The sequence below is a fragment of the Hylobates moloch genome, unplaced genomic scaffold (assembly GCF_009828535.3).
Source record: "Hylobates moloch isolate HMO894 unplaced genomic scaffold, HMol_V3 SCAFFOLD_2, whole genome shotgun sequence".
In the NCBI taxonomy this organism is placed as follows: Eukaryota; Metazoa; Chordata; class Mammalia; order Primates; family Hylobatidae; genus Hylobates; species Hylobates moloch.
Window position 1 is genome coordinate 147,727,724 of NW_026652277.1, and position 18,298 is coordinate 147,746,021.

Sequence of the window (18,298 nt, forward strand, 5' to 3'; positions counted from 1 at the left end):
CTGTCTCTTTAACGGGGAACAGTGTAACTGCCGATAAATAGTGTCCTTGTTTTATATCATTTTGAGTTTCTTTTATGTGCTAAAGAACAGATTCTGTGGCTTCTTCATAATCAAGACAGTGTATTTCTGAGTACATCACTACTTAAGGGGCCATGGCCACTTTTGGTATGAAAAGACAGGATCATCAAACAGAAAGCATCCCTGCGCAGTAGACAGTTGCTTAGTGGACACTTACAGGAGTAATGAAGATTGCCTTTATTACAGAGAGAGGATGAGTCCTGGGTTTACTAGGAGCTGTTTTCGAATGTAGCCTGCAGCATGTAAGCTGCAAGATTGGAGAGCTTCAAATTCTATTGGAACAGCTGGTTTCATTTTTAAGTTTGTCTCCAGTTCCTTGATACAGTGTCTCACTTAGAGTGTCTGATCATTTACTCACTCAGGAGGACCAATCATTCCTGTAATAGGCAAGTCAAGTCCTATCCACTCCCCGAGTTTTCTCATATATAAAGGGAGGAAAGCCTCTGTCTTGACTAATTTACAGTACTATTTTGACAGTGAAACAGCATTGATACAAATCATGAAGGGTTAAAGCAAAGTATTGGCCAGGCACCTATGGCTCACGCCTGTAATCTCAGGACTTTGGGAGGCTAAGGCGGGAGGATCACTTGAGCCCAGGAGTTCAAGACCTGCCTGGGTGACATAGTGAGACCCTGTCTCTGTAAAAAAATTTTAGGTCAGCCAGGTGAGGTGGCATGCACCTATAGTCCCTGCTGTTTGTGAGACTGAGGCAGGAGGATTGCTTGAGCCCAGGAGTTTGAGGCTGCAGTCAGCCAGCTATGATTATGCCACTGCACTCCAGCCTGGGCAACAGAGCAAGACAGTGTTTCAAGAAAAAAAGAAAAAAAAAAAAAGATATTAGTGGTTTCATGGCCCCAAATGTAGTGCTGCCTGGAAGATTTCTTGTATTCTGCCTTCCTTTGTCTGTCCTGTGGCTTACAAAATAATAGTGGCCAGTGATTGCCAAAGTTGCTTCTTTGCCACTATCACCATCTAAAATGCTGTGAGGATCCTTTTAGATTCCCTAGTTTGTTATCAGTCCTTCTTTCCGTACCACCATTTTTGGTCATGATCAGAGATCTGATTAATTAACAATGAACCAGTGAACAACAAAGGGTTCCTGGTTATATACCCTGGAAGACGTGGTGTAAGGCGTTATTGCCAACTTCTTAACATGAGGCAAAGAACCAAGCCATCTATCTCCTTTCCTGGATATTTATAATTCAGTCGAAGAGAAAAAAAATAGCTTTTTGACACATTTTTAAAATTCAAAATTGAATGTGAAAATGCCAAATACACAACACTATGAATATATATAATGCCATTAAAATAGTAAAAATGGTAAATTTTATGTTATGTATATTTTGCCACTATTAAAAAATGCAAAAATGAACAAACAAAACTGCCAAATTGTGAGACTGGTTTATTGGGCATGTGCTGATGCTAGTCTTTGCCCCATAACAAAAAAGACACCCTTTCTCTCATCTGTTTTCTCTAAGGGCAAATTCCTGGGTCATCTCTGATCTGTCTGAAAAGAAGGATTCTAATCACTGGGCTTCCTAAGCAGCTGCTTCCTTCACCCCCTGGTACTTCACAGATTTCTCCATCCGCTGACCTGCCCTGTAGGCCACCACCACGTTTCCGTTCTTTCTAAACACGCAGCCTCTCTTTATTGTTCTTTTCGGAAATTAAAATCTTCATGCCTTTTAAAATTATTTTTATTTTGAATTTTCCAAATTATACAGTAATACATGCTTGTTTTTAAAGTTTAGAGTGAACTGCAGTTATCTCTATTAATATTTTAATGGTTTGTCCTTATGTGTTTCCAGGAAAGCATTTTTGCCTATGTGAATTCACACACATGCATGCATACACCTCAGTTTCATTTAGTAGAATGTTCTGATTTAAATTGTTTAAATTGTGCAAGATGTGTGTTCCTTAAAAATGTCGTAAAATGTATACAGAGAACTATGTTTGCATATTAACTCTGTTTTTTTTTTTTTGAGACGGAGTCTCACTCTGTTGCCCAGGTGGGAGTGCAGTGGTACAGTCTCGGCTCACTGTAAACTCCACCTCCTGAGTTCAAGTGATTCTCCTGCCTCAGCCTCCTGAGTAGCTGGGACTACAGGCACGTGCTACCACACCTGGCTATTTCTATTTATTTATTTATTTTTGTATTTTTTAGTAGAGACGGGGTTTCACCGTGTTAGCCATGATGATCTCAGTCTCCTGACCTTGTGATCCACCTGCTGCAGCCTCCCAAAATGCTGGGATTACAGGCATGAGCCACTGTGCCCGGCTGCATATTTACTCTTTAACCATTTTATTTTGAAACAATTTTGAATGTACAGAAAGGTTTCAATAACAGTGCAAAACTCATCTATACCCCTGACTCAGAGACCCAGTCAAGTTTGCCAGTTGTGCTAGTGATGTCATTCCTAGCAAAAGGATCTCAGTTGTCAGATCCGTCCAGCTTCTATTAATTAGGCTCTCCTTGACTTTTATGACCTTAATAAGTTTGAGTATTACAGATCTGTCATTTTGTAGATTGTTACTTAATTTGAGTAGGATTGGTATTTCCTCATGATCATACGAAGGCTGTGCATTTTTGGCAGGAATATCATAGACACAGTGCTGTGTTCTCATTGCCTTCTCTCAGGTGGCTCATGATGTCAGTCTGTCTCTTTACTGGTTCGCTTTTACCACTGATGGATCAAGATGGTGTTTGCTAGGTTTGTCCACTAATGGAGTTATTTTTTCTCTGTAACTAATAAGTATTTTCTGGAGAGATACATTTTCTGGAGAGGTACTTTGAGACTGTGTATCTCGTCCCAACGTCATTTGTTAGTTTTAGCATCTGTTGACATTTCTAGCGTGAATTATATTATTCTGACAGTGCTAAACTATAATTTTCTTATTCCATCATTCCTTATACAAAATTAGTTGATATTTTCCTGCAAAGAATAGCTTTTCCCATCTTCCTATTTATTTGTTCAATTTATCTATATCAGTGTAGACCCCTAGATTACTATTTTTATCAGTGAGTTATAATCGATTGCTAGCATTATTTATCTTCATATTCAGATTTTCTCAGATATTAACCAGTTGTAGCCCCTTTAGACACATTTCAATGTCCTTTTGAAATATTCTTATCATTTTTTGAGAACTTCTTATTTTCTGGCACAGCTAGGCTTATCTCATACTTTCCCTGACCCCACCCTAGAGTCACCCATTTCTTCAAGGTTCCATGCTTCTTTTTCGTAGAGAATGATATTTAGAAACTAAGATCTGAACACGAAGTGTGCTTATTTACTACAAGAATGTTGATGTTTTTTTCAGGCCTTTCAGCTGATATAGCTTGGAAATACATGTGTATAAATATATAAAAAATGTATATGTCTATTTCTGTATCTGTTTATATATTGAAAACTGAATTTATACCATTAGTTCCAGTTCAAATCCAACACATCAGCTTCATTCTAGTTTCCCTCAACATTATCTCCGATATATTTGCTGCTTTTCTCAGTCCCCTTTATGTGGCTAATTTCCCACCACACTGGGCCACTGTTTATTCCTGCTCATGCCTACCTAATGGATTTGGGGCCCTGGAAGGAACAAAAGAGGGCAGGAGGAAGGAGAAGATATTTTTACACATTCTATTAATAATGTTACATCATTTGTGTGTGTTTGTTGGAAATAACAATATGAAGTTATATCTGGAATTGTTCACATATTAATATATATAAATCTACCATGTTCTTTTTAATAAGTACTTTCTGCTTATGTACTTTTTTTTTGCACATTTGTATATTGAAGGTCATTTAACTTACTTAATTTTCACATTTATAAACAATTGTGTGTTGCCTTTATTACATATGTCAGATTTTTCTAGATTCATAGAAACAAAATTGCTAAAGGGTATTTGTGTGTCTGTCTTGTAAGACTATCCTTAGGGACATGGATAAAACTGGAAACCATCATTCTCAGTAAACTATCGCAAGGACTAAAAACCAAACACCGCGTGTTCTCACTCATAGGTGGGAACTGAACAATGAGAACTCATGGACACAGGAAGGGGAACATCACACTCCGGGGACTGTTGTGGGGTGGGGGGTTGGGGAGGGACAGCGTTAGGAGATATACCTAATGCTAAATGACGAGTTAATGGGTGCAGCAAACCAACATGGCACATGGATACATATGTAACAAACCTGCACATTGTGCACATGTACCCTAAAACTTAAAGTATAATAAAAAAAAAGACTATCCTTATCTGAAAATATAAATTCTATCTATAAAATTTTCATTTTAAAAGTAATAGAAAAATAATGATCAAGATGAAAACAATTTCATTATTACTAATAGCTCTGAATGTGTGAGTAAAGTTGTCATGTATATATGAACATTATTTTCTAGATTATAATATTTTATAATTTTTGTTGGACAGTTTGTTACTCTTGCTATCATTTTGGTTAAACCTCATAGGATTTACATTCTTCTTTCTTAGGTTATCCAAATGTGAAACATTTTTCTTGGGATAAATACTTAGAAGAAACCAATTCTTTACCTGCTCCTGCAAGAGCTTTCAAAGTGGTAAGATGATACATTTTATTAATTTGCGTGGATGAGATCATTTATTTATTGAAATTTAAGAACAGAACAAGATGGTATTAGTAAACTAGAATAGGAATGAGAAAAAAATAGAGCACCAAATAAGATGTTTTCGAATTTTTACAATTTTTAAAGTCAAAATTGTTATTGGGATTTTTGTTGTTGTCATCCAAAAAAATGCTTTGATTTTGGATTTTAAAGTCTCCTTGGAAAATAATTCTACTTGATTTGATAGCATGTGGGGCCAGTTGTTGAAATCTTAAAGCAAACTTCTGTCTTTTTTAGCTAGATATTCTAAAAGACCAGAACATATCATGAAAATATTTTTCAATAAAAACTATTGGATAATTGATTTGGATTTGTTTATGGCAAGCTGAGATGCTGGGTTTTTTTATTTTATTGCTATAAATCAGCATGTTTAATTACCAAAATGCAAGATCATCTGCTTTTATTACAGTATCTTTCTAACCCAGGGTCATTGCTTCTTGCATATAAAGTATTAAGATTCAAATGAACCTCATTTCTATGCAAGGAAGAAATAAGAAGTGAAATATATTTCTCATTTTTTCATCTCAAATAGCTTGCTTTATAATTTAGATTTCTCATGAATTTAACAGAAGAAAAATATATCAAATATTTATTTTTTAAAATATGTCATGATTAGCTTATGATAAATAATTTTCTTTAAGAGATCCTTTTATGTATAAATTGCTAGGATTTTTAATGTTAGAATTAATTATTAGGTATAGGTCCAAATTTAGAAGAAAGAACATAAAAAAAATTTAAGAGCAAAACCATAAGGCATGAAGAGAAACTATATCAAAAAATGTGTGTGATTTCATCTGATAGTAAGTTGAAGATTTAAAAAAGAAAACTGTTTAGAGTTATGCCATATTTATGAATTTTTATCTCCCCCCCCTTTAACTTTAAACTCTTGTCTAATGCGAAGCAGAGCTGCATTACACTTCACTTTAAACGAATAAAATTACATTAGGATCAGCCTACATATCTAGTGTCATAACAGAGAGAAAACAGATTTCTCTAGTTTGGTCTTTTAGGTGTCTTGCATTGACTGCTCTGTGTTATTTATATAACATACTTAATTTTCATGGCAACCCTTTTTTTGTTGGTTGAGTCAGGGTCTTGCTCTGTTGCCCAGGCTTGAGTGCAGTGCCATGCTCTCATCTTGTCTCACTGCAATCTCCGCCTCCCGGGCTTAAGTGATCCTCCCACCTCAGCTTCCTGAGTAGTTGGGACTACAGGCACATGCCACCATGCTGGGCTAATTTTTGTATTTTTTGTAGAGAAGAGGTTTTGCTATGTTTCCTGGGCTGGTCTCAAACTCCTGAGCTCAAGCAATCCACCCACCTCGGCCTCCCAAAGTGCTGGATTACAGGCATGAGCCACTGCGTCCTGCCCAGCAACACTTTTCTTATACCCATTTTACAGAAGAGGGACCTGAAGCTCAGAAAATTAACTAATTTGCCTAACATCATGCCAAACAATCACCTTATCTTCCACTGTGAGTTTTTCAGAGGCTTGTAAGTTTCTGCTGAGTACTGAGGCGTAGGTAGCTGTCGATTCACCCAACCCATTCCTGGTTCTATCTTTTATGTTTGATTGCTAATTTTCTGTTTTAAAGATATCTTCTGCTTTTTGCCTCCATTACCACTTCTAATTTTGGTGTCTCATCTCAGCCACTTTAATATTCTTCCTCTCTCTATTTAAAAATAAATTTTATGCTTGTTGATTTTTGCCAGTACACCTCCAACTAATAAGAAAATTTTCTTGTCTTCCGTCTGAGTAATCAAATAACTACAGTATTTTGAATTTTGCTTTGCTATTTTCCTTGCTCGTGCATCTGTGTTGGAATTTTTTGACAGACAGGGTGAAGTTCAGAGCTACTCTGGGAAGTTGAGAGTTTGAAAGGCTGGTTCTCTTATTTTCTTTCTTTATTTAAAAAATGACAGCAAGTTCTAACCATTTAAAATTTTTCTGTCTTCTTTTATGACATCATTCTCTAAATAGCTCAGCTATTTCTTTTTTTAGTTTTTATTTTTTGAGACAGTCTCCCTCTGTTGCCCAGGCTGGAGTGCAGTGGCACAATCTCAGCTCACTGTAACCTCCACCTCCTGGGCTAAAGCAATTCTTGTGCCTCAGCCTCCCGAGTAGCTGGGATTACAGGTGCATGCCACCATGCCTGGCTACTTTTTGTATTTTTAATAGAGACAGGGTTCAGCCATGTTGGCCAGGCTGGTCTCAAACTCCTGGCCTCAAGTGATCCACCCACCTCAGCCTTCCAAAGTGCTGGGATTACAGGCATGAGCCACCATGCCCGGCCAGCTTTTCCTCCTCCTTCTTCTTTGGAACATCAAGTTTACCTTCTCTTCCTCTTTATCTCACTCTGTAAAATTTTTTGTTATGGCAGAAACCTCCTCATGGATTCCAGAAAAAAATGAAGCTTGAGGTCGTAGACAAAAGGAACCCCATGTTTATTAGAGTAGCAACTGTGGCAGACACAGATGATCACCGAGTAAAAGTAAGTGTTCTGTGTGGGAGGTTGGCTTTGTCTTTTGTTATAAGATGTTTTAGACAAAAACTTTGGTAGATACTTAACTTGTGAAGTCCTGTAATTAGTAAAATCATAGGAATAAGCAAAATAATTGGCTGTGCATCTTTGTAAATCAGTGTTTTTCCAGGTTTGTCCTTTAATCTGCATAAAACAATTTATCTTTAATTATGAATGGCTATTAATATTTTGAGTATGTATTGGGAGAAAGACAGTTGATACAACATATTAAAGTAGTATTCAAAAGAAAAGATACTTCATTCTCTGATAGTATGCCTTTTTTTAAAAAATTAAAGATTAATGTTTCTGTGGGGTAGATCAGAAGTAGTCTTTTCAGAGGAACATCCTATCTCTTAATATAGGCCAAGTAAAGATAAATAATTTCATGAATAAAATCAGATTTTAATTAGTTAGAGTAATAAAAGTCAAATGCCTCTTAAAAAGTAAGCAAATGTTTAGGGAGATGGGATCAGCTTGTTATGTCCAGCCATGATAAAGTGAGGTGGAGTTCAGGAAAGGAGCCAGAAGAGCTCGTCTCTGTTTCTTACTTCAGCATTAACTTCACCCTCAGACCAAAACAATGCGTGTTCTACTTACTTCATAAAATTGTTTGGAATTTCTATTAGGAATAATAATAGTTATAACAGCAAGACATTAAATGTACATGATGTTTTACAGGGTAACCCTGTTCTCATGTTATTTAACATTTGTGGGAAGTATACATTGTTATCACTTTTATTGATGAGGCAGAGGCTCATAAAGATTAAATGAATTATTAATTACTAGCAGTGGCAGAATGACATCTCAGTTCTAAGCTGTAGGAGTCTTAAGTTTATGCTCTTTTTTAAAAAATTACATTCTCAACTATCTCTAATAAGATAGTGTATAATAAAATAAATTATAAAATAACATGAAAAACTACACAAATGTGCTATTTCTGTAGAATCGAAATTTTAACATTTAATTCACTGTTAAGATTATAGAATCATGTAGCATTTTAGAAAATTTTATAAATGCAAGACCTGTGCTAACCGTTTTTTCAAGTGCATTTTCTTATTATATTTGGTAGTAATGTAAGTCATAAAGCAATCAGTATTTTAGAACTAAAAGTATTTTTTAAAATAAAATCTAGACTAGTAATCAAATACGTTTACAATTAAGCACAATATTACTTTTATAAATCAGATTGCTCAGAATTAAAAAATATTGGTTCGACTGCATGAAAATTTAATTATCACGTATGGCTGGTGGGAATGCAAAATGTCTCAGCCTTTCCAAAGAGCAGTTTGGCAATAGGTTAACAAAATCGTAGAATGTTGTTTATCCTTTCATTTAAGAATGTTAAGGGAATAGCCAAAAGGAATATGCAAAAATAAAAACTCCAAGGAAAATATATCAGTGCTGTTTATAGTACTTAACATTGGAAGCAACCACAGTAGCTGATGGGTAAAATGCATTACTCTTTATCTGCATGATGTTAAAATTAAATATTTTAGAAGACTATTTAATACCAACAATTGAAAAATTCAGGTTTACATTATGTTATGATATCTGCTGTTGTTTTTTTTTTTTTTTTACAAGAATACATATATAAGCAATTCTGGAAAGAATCATACCAAAGTAATGACAGTGCTTCTTTCAGGGTGCTGAAAGTATAAATGGTTAGGTTTTTTACTTGTTTAGTTTCTGGAATATATATTACTTTTATAATTAAAAATGTAGATCAACTCTCTTATTTTACATATGAGAAATTTTTGGCCCAGAGAGGTCAAGTATGCTCAAGTGGGTGGTTCAGTTAGTTAACAGGAAAAGTGTAGACTAGAATCCACCTCTTACTTCTAGCTGGATTCTCTAATACAACATCCTGGTCAGTCCTTAACACCCCAGAAATAGCTGGCTGTGAGGGGTACAGTTGACAATTATCTTTTGGTAATTACTGGAATTAATTTCATAGCTGAAGATGAACCACAGAACAAGTATCTGAGTATTTATGAGGTCTTTAAAAGGCCTGTATACAGAGGTCAGTGACTAAGTTTCAGAATTTATCAGAAGCTTCTGAGAATATAAAAAGCGTACAACAGTAGGAGTTTATCTAATAAATGGGAGATTATACAGCAGGAAAGCTCATCTTTGCTTTTTAAGAAGGAAGAAGAAGAGGGAAATGTAGACCAAGTTATTAGTGTAGCTTAATATTTTAAGTTTTTCAGGGATAAAATCAACTCGAGTAAAATCATCTTTTAAGATTACATGTTTCAGGCCGGGCGCGGTGGCTCACGCTTGTAATCCCAGCATTTTGGGAGGCCGAGGCGGGCGGATCAGGAGGTCAGGAGATCGAGACCACGGTGAAACCCCGTCTCTACTAAAAATGCAAAAAAAAAAATTAGCTGGGCGTGGTGGCAGGCGCCTGTAGCCCCAGCTACTCGGAGAGGCTGAGGCAGGAGAATGGCATGAACCCAGGAGGTGGAGCTTGCAGTGAGCCGAGATTGCGCCATTGCACTCCAGCCTGGGCGACAGAGCGAGACTCCGTCTCAAAAAAAAGATTACATGTTTCACACCTTGAGCTATTGTAGTAAAACATTTAAAATTGTTCTATATTTGATCAGATGACATTGAAGAAAAATGACCTAGAATGGTTTTGCTCTCATTTATGTTTTTAGTAATAGAAGATTATTCCTGCCTCATTCCTTCCCACTCCCCAGCCTGGCTCCCCAGAGGCAAAAACTGTTGGCTCTTTTAACTCTTGCTTAGGACCTTTTTATCTGTAATTTTCTAAAATATGACCTATATTCTACACTTTCTCAGTTCATCAATTCTAAATGTGGTTTATTTTCTTCATGTTGTGGTAATTCAAGATTTAGATCTTGCCCTTCTTCCCTTCCCCTTATCTTTTCAGTAGTTATTTTACATTGTTTGGTTCTCATTCACTGTTGAGCAAGATAGTCTTTTCCTTGTGACTGTTTTTCTGGGAATCAGTAATTTGTTCATAGTTTAGTTTTTTTGTCTTCTTAGATTTTTACAAGTGCAACAGTGGATCTGACATGCCTTTGAGTCAAAAGCTCAAGTATATTTTTCAGTACTCTATCTTTTTATTATTATTATTATTATACTTTTAGTTCTAGGGTATATGTGCACAACGTGCAGGTTTGTTACATATGTATACATGTGCCGTGTTGGTTTGCTGCAGCCATTAACTCGTCATTTACATTAGGTATTTCTCCTAATGCTATCCCTCCCCCTGCCCTCCACCCCATGACAGGCCCCAGTGTGTGATGTTCCCCGCCCTGTGTCCAAGCATTCTGATTGTTCAGTTCCCACCTATGAGTGAGAACATGCGGTGTTTATTTTCTGTCTTTGTGATAGTTTGCTGAGAATGATGGTTTCCAGCTTCATCCATGTCCCTGCGAAAGACATGAACTCATCCTTTTTTATGGCTGCATAGTATTCCATGGTGTATATGTGCTACATTTTCTTAATCCAGTCTATCATTGATGGACATTTGGGTTAGTTCCAGGTCTTTGCTATTGTGAATAGTGCCGCAATAAACATACATGTGCATGTGTCTTCATAGTAGCATAATTTATAATTCTTTGGGTATATATCCATAATTAGATCACTGGATCAAATGGTATTTCTAGTTCTAGATCCTTGAGGAATCGCCACACTGTCTTCCACAATGGTTGAACTAGTTTACACTCCCACCAACAGTATAAAGTGTTCCTATTTCTCCACATCCTCTCCAGCATCTGTTGTTTTCCTGACTTTTTAATGATTGCCATTCTAGCTGGTGTGAGATGGGTATCTCATTGTGGTTTTGATTTGCATTTCTCTGATGACCAGTGATGATGAGTATTTTTCACAGCAAAATAAACTACCATCAGAGTGAATAGGCAACCTACAGAATGGGAGAAAATTTTTACATCAATACTCTTTATCTTTTTTTTTTTCTCGAACTCTTTCTCATACTCAGCAGCCACGTATTCCACTGTGGGTGGAAATACTCTAAGCCTGGTACAAAGCTTTCATCCTGACACTTCTCTTTGCTGACAGACTAGGTTGTATGTCATTTTCCTGGATCACATACTGTGTTTTTCTTGGGGTATTCTCTTACCTTGCTGACACACGTCTTTTCATATTTTCTATGGGGTTTTGATTCTAGGATTAATTTATTTCTAAGCTTAAGAAAGTAGACTCATTGCAAAGAACATTATTTTAAGCACATATATATATACTTTTACTAACTGCATTCTGTTTCATTATATGAATATACCATAATTTGTTGACCAGTCTCCTGATGGTGGGCACTGTGGTAACTTCTAGTTGTTTTCTAATACAAACAATGAGTTATTGAGATTATCAAGTCAAAATTAATGTCATTTAAGTGCTCAACTGTTATTACCAAATAGCTTTCCAGAAATACTCAGTAGTTAACACTCCTGTCAGTGGTCTATGAGAACACCCATTTATTCTCATTCTTAACCAGCTGTAGGAATTACCAAAATGTGAACATTTTTAACAGGCCAATAGGAGAAGAATTGTATCTTGTGATTTTAATTTATAGTTTCTAAATTATAAGTGAAAGCAATTGTCTTTTTTAATTCTTCTTCTTCTTCTTTTTTTTTTTTTTGAGACAAGGTCTGTTGCCTAGGCTGGAGTGCAGTGATACGGTCTTGGTTCACTGTAGCCTCAACCTCCCAGGCTCAGGTGATCCTCTCACCTCAGCATAACTGAGTAGCTGGGGCTACACTTAGCTTTTATTTTTATTTTATTTTTTTTGTAGAGATGGGGTTTGCCATGTTGCCCAGGCTGATCTCGAACCCCTGGGATGTAGTGATCCTCCTTCCTTGGCCTCCCAAAGTGCTGGGATTACAGGCATGAACCACTGATCCTGGCGTCACATTTATTGTCTTTTCATATATTTACTAAACATTTATATTTATGTTTTGGATAATGAGCTATTTGTACCCATTTTTCATCTTTCTGTAGGGTTTCATCTTTTTGTGCTGATACATCATATTTTTATAAATTGAGGAGGAGAGTTCTTGACACAGGTGTTGCAAATGTATTTTGGGGGGTTTCTTGTGGGTCTTTCATTTTACTTTATAATACTTGCCATTCTGAAGCTTTAAATTTTCATGTAATCAAATTGATCAGTCTTTTACTGCTTTTGAGTTTGTTGTTTTGCTTACAAAGGCTGACCCACTCTGTGATTACAAGTAAGTTCATTCACACATTCTTTGTGAATGTTTATTGTTCAATTTTTAGTGTTTGACTTTTTTATCCATCTGGCATCTGTTGTAAGGAATCAGAGGTTCATAGACTTTGAAAAAGAAATTTAACTGGCAGACTTGTTTTTTTAATACCCTGTGATCGGTTGATATAACTGGCAAAGTTGATTTAAAAATAAAATATCTAAAGCATTTCAGTATATCCCTTCATCCTAAAAGGTAAAAAATGTATAATAACCTAAAAGAAACATAGTCAATTCCTAGTGACCATCACTAGAAGACCAACTGCCCTTTCACACAATGGCCAGTAGAGATGGTAGCAGTGACTGCTTTATAATAAGACATATCTTTTCACACTAGCTAAGATATGGAAGGAACCGAAGTACCCACCAGTTGGAGGAATGGATAAAGAGAAGTGGTATATATAGACAATGGGATATTATTCAGCCATAAAAAAGAATGAACCTGGAGGACATTATGTCAAATGAAATAAGCCAGGCACAGAAAGACAAATATTGCATGTTCTCACTCATATGTGGGAGCTAAAAAAAATTGAACTCCTGAGGACAAGAGAGTACAATAACGGTTGCCAGAGGCTGAGAAGCATAGCAGGGAGTAGGGCATAAAGTGGGGATGATTAGCAGGCACAAAAATACAGTTAGATAGAATCAGTAAGATCTAGTATCTGGTAGCACATTAGGGTGACTACAGTTAACAATAATTTATATATTTTTAAATAACTAGTAGAATTGGAATATTCATAAAACAAAGAAATGACGAAAGCTGGAGGTGATAGATAGCCCAGTTACCATGATTTGATCATTATACATTATATGCCTATATCAAAATGTCACATGTACTTCATAAATGTATACCCATAATAATTAAAAATAAAACAATAATAGAACACATATTTGAGAAATACTGCAGTTATTTGCAAGGAAAAAATGATATCTAAAAACACACTGGGTGGAGGGATATTTCGTAAATTGAATGTGTATCTAGCAGGCATTGCTAGATACACATTCTTTTTCAACACAATTCCAGAAGGCTTTGAATCTTTTTCAACACAATTCCAGAAGGCTTGACATTTACTTGAAAGGTCTTCCTTTCCTCTCCTTCCTCTCTACCCTCCCCTCTCATCTTCCCTCCCTCCTTCCCTGAATTTTTAACTCCTTCTGCATATTTATTGGGTGCTTGATGTTGATCATGTGAAGATGTTATAACAATTCATGTTGCTCATGGTGTTGAGAAATACACATAATATGTCTGTAGAACTATTGGCCGAAAAGTGCCTTTGGCAGGGCATTTATGTCTGGTTATATAATACATTGAAGGTGGTTCAAAGATGTCTTTTTTTTCACATTATGAGTGAAGTAGTTTGAATAATTGAACTGATTTATTGGGTTTTAAATCTACTGTATGTGTTAGAATGAAAATGGTTATGCTGTGGGCAGAACTTTGACTGTAGGAACTTTTGTGACTTAATTTATACTGTTAATGTCCTTATGTCATCCAGGTTCACTTTGATGGCTGGAACAATTGCTATGATTACTGGATAGATGCAGATTCTCCTGATATTCACCCTGTAGGCTGGTGTTCAAAAACAGGACATCCCCTTCAGCCTCCTTTGAGTAAGAGACACAAATAGCTTGTATAAATGTTTCCATTTCCATATGTAGCATTCTTAAGATTTCATCCTTAGCCCTTTCTTTTTCTCCTCCTCTCTCTACTGATGTTTCTTCTCTATGTAATCCTTTCCTTTTATTACATTTTAATTACCATAGTCACAGAAACATAAATGGAAAAAAAACTTAATGCCTGAAAAAGTAAAGCGTGTATAGACATTCTGTTTTATTTAGAAGTAAATCTCACCTCTTAAAACTAGTGTTGAATTTTTGGAAGACAATTTGTGAGACTTTCAAAATTTATTGTTTCAATATTAGTATTCTGATAGTAATTTTATATGATAGCTTTGCAAAATGTTAACATTGGGAGAAACTGGGCCAAGTGTGAAAGAGATTTCCTTCTGTATTATTATTTACAACTGCCTGTGAATCTATAATTATCTTAATAAAAATCTCAGTTAAATTCAAATTTTAGAAGAGGTACATGGAGAACTTAACATACCATGGCCTTAATTTTGGAGGAAAATGTATACATTATACAAAAAAAATGTAGGAAATACAATAAATTATTATCAAGTTTTTTAAAAATTTAGTGTACTTCCTGTATCCAGTGACTTCACTTCTGGATGCTACATATAAACTGCATAAGGGCACATATACATGGCATTCGGTGTAGCTTGTTTAGAATAACAAAGCTTGGGGAAAAATATCGGTTACATAAATTTTGGTGCACTATGCTGTAGAAACTATGCAGTATTCACAAAGAATATTAGTATTGCAACAGAAAAATTTGTAAGACAAGAAGTTAAAAACCAAAGAAGGATATTGGACCTTTATATGGCAAAATAAAACATCTATGTTGTGCCTTTTATGTGGCAAAATCAAACAAAACCGAATGTGTCTGAATGCTTAGAACAATTTCCAGGAAAGCCCACACTAACCTCAGTGGTCAGAATGAGGGAGGGTCTGCAATGTAGAAGGAAGAGCATGGAGGGATCTGGAACTGTCATTCTGGATTCTTCTGTAGCACTTGAAGTGTTCACAGTATGTGAGTATTCATGCTTTAATTATGTTATTTACTTAATAAAAGTTGTTTGACTCTTCTTGTTAATTCGTATTTAGGTATCTCTGGACTTTATGACGTTTTGAAAGATTGTTATGTCAAAGTTTACCGTTTCATTGTTGAAGAAAGATAACTAGTGTGAATAGTCATAAGGAAAAACCTTTAAATGTAGTGTCTTTTAAAATATTTTTCATTTTTATAGGATCTACTTTTTCTGTTTATATATGTTGGTTCAAAAATTGGATTTTTAGGGAGTCTTTTTCTTCCTTATACTGATCCAGACATTTGACTCTTAACAGATTTTTGCTTAATATTTTGCCCCTTCTTTCTTTTCCTTGCTCTTTCATAGGCCCCTTAGAATTAATGGAAGCTTCAGAACACGGTGGATGCTCAACCCCGGGATGTAAAGGGATTGGCCATTTTAAGAGAGCGAGACATCTGGGCCCTCACAGGTATGTGGTAGCTGTCACTCACATGGTCGGATATAGGTGTTCCATATACGTGTACATATAATGAATTTCATATATACCAAATTGATTGTGAACTAATTTTAAATTCCGATTCATAAGAAATGTGGTTACCATGGTGATCATGTAAAAATGAAGGGAATATCTATAGTAAAGTCTTCTGGGAGAAAATGCATTCATGGTTTAAAATGGATTTACTCTAGCTTTTTGGCTTTTCTTGGCAACCTGACTAGTTTTACAAATAGTTACTTACTGCAATAGTTATTTTGCATTGATCATTAATAATGAGAAGAGGGGAGACTCCGTTGAAATCATTTGGTAGAATATTATCTGATTGGGTGACTTGATAATTTGAATAATGAGAGATTAGATGATTGTAGATTAACAGCAAAGATCACAAAAGGCACAATATAAATAGTCAAACATGAGAGTGCATTGGTCCAAAATGCATTTTTAAATATTTTTCGCTTACCGCAAGTAACTTTAAAAAAAAAAACCAAATTTATACATTTGAAATGTGATGTATTTGGTGATTTAGGGATCTTTGTAGAGAGTTAAAAATACTACTAAAGTACAGCTACTTGAGAGACTAAGGTGGGAGGATCACTTGAGGCCAGGAGTTCGAGATCAGCCTGGACAACATAGCAAGATCCTGTCTCTTAAAAAAAAAAATTACTGAGATACTAAGAAATTCCTGTGATTCAACTGGCATTTTTAAGGAATAAACGTATCACCTATTTAGGAATGTTTTAAAATAATAATTTGTCGGTATAATGTTCTAACTACATAGTAACTGGATTGCCCAGTAAGAAAAATGATTTCTTGTTTATCTAGTTTGTACAGGTTGTGAATCTAGGTCTTTAAAAATTTTGAAGATTACTGTACCTGTTCCTCCAAACATTAATAGGAATTGCAAAATTGTTGTAATTATTTTCATCTGGATATAGTTTTCTCTTTTTTTCATCTCTGCAACCTTAAATCCTTCTTATCTTCCTTTTTCAACAACTCTCCTTAATGTTTTATGAGGTTCAGTATGTTCCAGAGTGAGAAGTCTGAGCATAGACAGGATGATGATGATTGCATTTGCAAATCCTTTTTGTTGCTTGTCTGACTGCAAACCAAAAGTTGTATGATACATCTTGGAAGTTATTAAATATTGCCTAGTGAAGGCAGCTGAATTTTCAGCCATTATGTAAATCTAGATGCCAGAAATAATTCATGAACATACTAAATTTCCATTACTGTTTTAGTTGTTTTGTGTTGCTATAACAGAATCCCATAGACTGGGTAATTTGTAAAGAAAAGAAATTTATTTCTCACTTTCTGGAGGCTGGGAAGTCCGAGATGCAGGGGCCAGCATATGGCAAGGGCTTTCTTGCTGCGGAAGATAGAGGGCAAGGGAGCATGTGTGAGAGAGCCAGAGAGGGCCAAACCTGCTTTTATAACAACCGCTCCCATGATAACAAACCCACTTCTGCAATAATGTCATTAATCCATCCAGGAGGGCAGAGCCTGATCACCTCAGTATTGTCACAATGGCAATCAGATTTCAACATGAGTTTTGGGGGGGGGGTATTCAAACTGCAGCAATATGTTTAGAAACTCATTCAGTAAATATTTTCAAGCAGCATTTTTTCAACAAGAACTAAGATTTATTGAACATTTATTTACTCTGTGCAGGTTATTGCTCTAATTGCTTTACATATCTTGGATACTCTTTGTAACAGCCCTATGATATAAGAACTGTTTTTTTCCCCCATGTTTTGGTGAGGCCACAGGGGGTACTGGGGAGGCTAGTAACTGGCCTTACTTCCCAACTGGGGAGAAGGGAACTCTGTGCTCTGGACCACTCCCCTCTAATGGCCTCTCAAGACACTACTCCATAAATTAATCACAGACCCAACCTTCAGAGAATTCACAGGCTGATGGAGCTATAAAAGCTGTACATAATTTAATTAAAACATAAGATACAAAATAATATCAGAACTTTGGCACACATCCCTTTCTGCTGTACAAAGTGTTCATTGGAGCAAAGAGAATTTGTTCAAGTTGTGAAGAAAAAGAACAAAGAAAATTTTAAAATGAGTAAATACTAACAATGTGTTGTTGATGTGCCATTGAAGATGAAACAAAACTTTTTTTGGTCTTCCGGAAGGAAGACACACCTTATGGCAGTGTCCATGGTCTCCTTAGGACTGCTTTACGTTTGAGTGGAGAGGTTTGCTTTTCACAGCAAGGCCTGTGGTGACAGTTATGTCCCCTCCCTGATGGCCCAGCCATTCATCAGGACTGCCTTTCCCCAAGTGTGCAGGTGGACCTCCGAGGGTTCCTCAGCTGGGCGACACCCATTTCACCAAGTTTCAGTGGTTATATTTAGAGCATTTCTTCATAGATGCAATGTTGTGCTTGTTAAGAGGATTAGTGGAAGACTTTATAGAGAAATGTGGTAAGGAACCCTTTCCAGTGGAATTAGAATCATAATAGAGAATTACTCATTTTCTTGGAAGGAGGGGCAGAAGTACACCTGATGGCTTAAAGGACAAGCATTGATAAAGAACCCGTATTCATTTTCTTATCACACGTAGAGAGCATAACTAGCAGATTTTGTGCCTTGGGCAGAGTTGTTGGTTGACTCGAGCCCCTGGACCAAGGGATGCAATTCACAGAACTCCTGGAGG

General features: G+C 36.0%; 1 protein-coding gene across 2 annotated transcripts in view; it reads left to right on the forward strand.

Annotated features, from left to right (window-relative positions):
• The window catches only part of L3MBTL3 (L3MBTL histone methyl-lysine binding protein 3), a 134,555-nt gene that overhangs the window by 59,666 nt on the left and 56,591 nt on the right, over nucleotides 1-18,298 (forward strand). For both annotated transcript variants that reach the window (XM_032158933.2, XM_032158953.2), the window contains 4 exons: nucleotides 4,565-4,650; nucleotides 7,097-7,207; nucleotides 13,982-14,096; nucleotides 15,503-15,605. In XM_032158933.2, coding sequence (XP_032014824.1) covers nucleotides 4,565-4,650; nucleotides 7,097-7,207; nucleotides 13,982-14,096; nucleotides 15,503-15,605 — 415 coding nt within the window. The remainder of the gene's footprint in view (nucleotides 1-4,564; nucleotides 4,651-7,096; nucleotides 7,208-13,981; nucleotides 14,097-15,502; nucleotides 15,606-18,298) is intronic.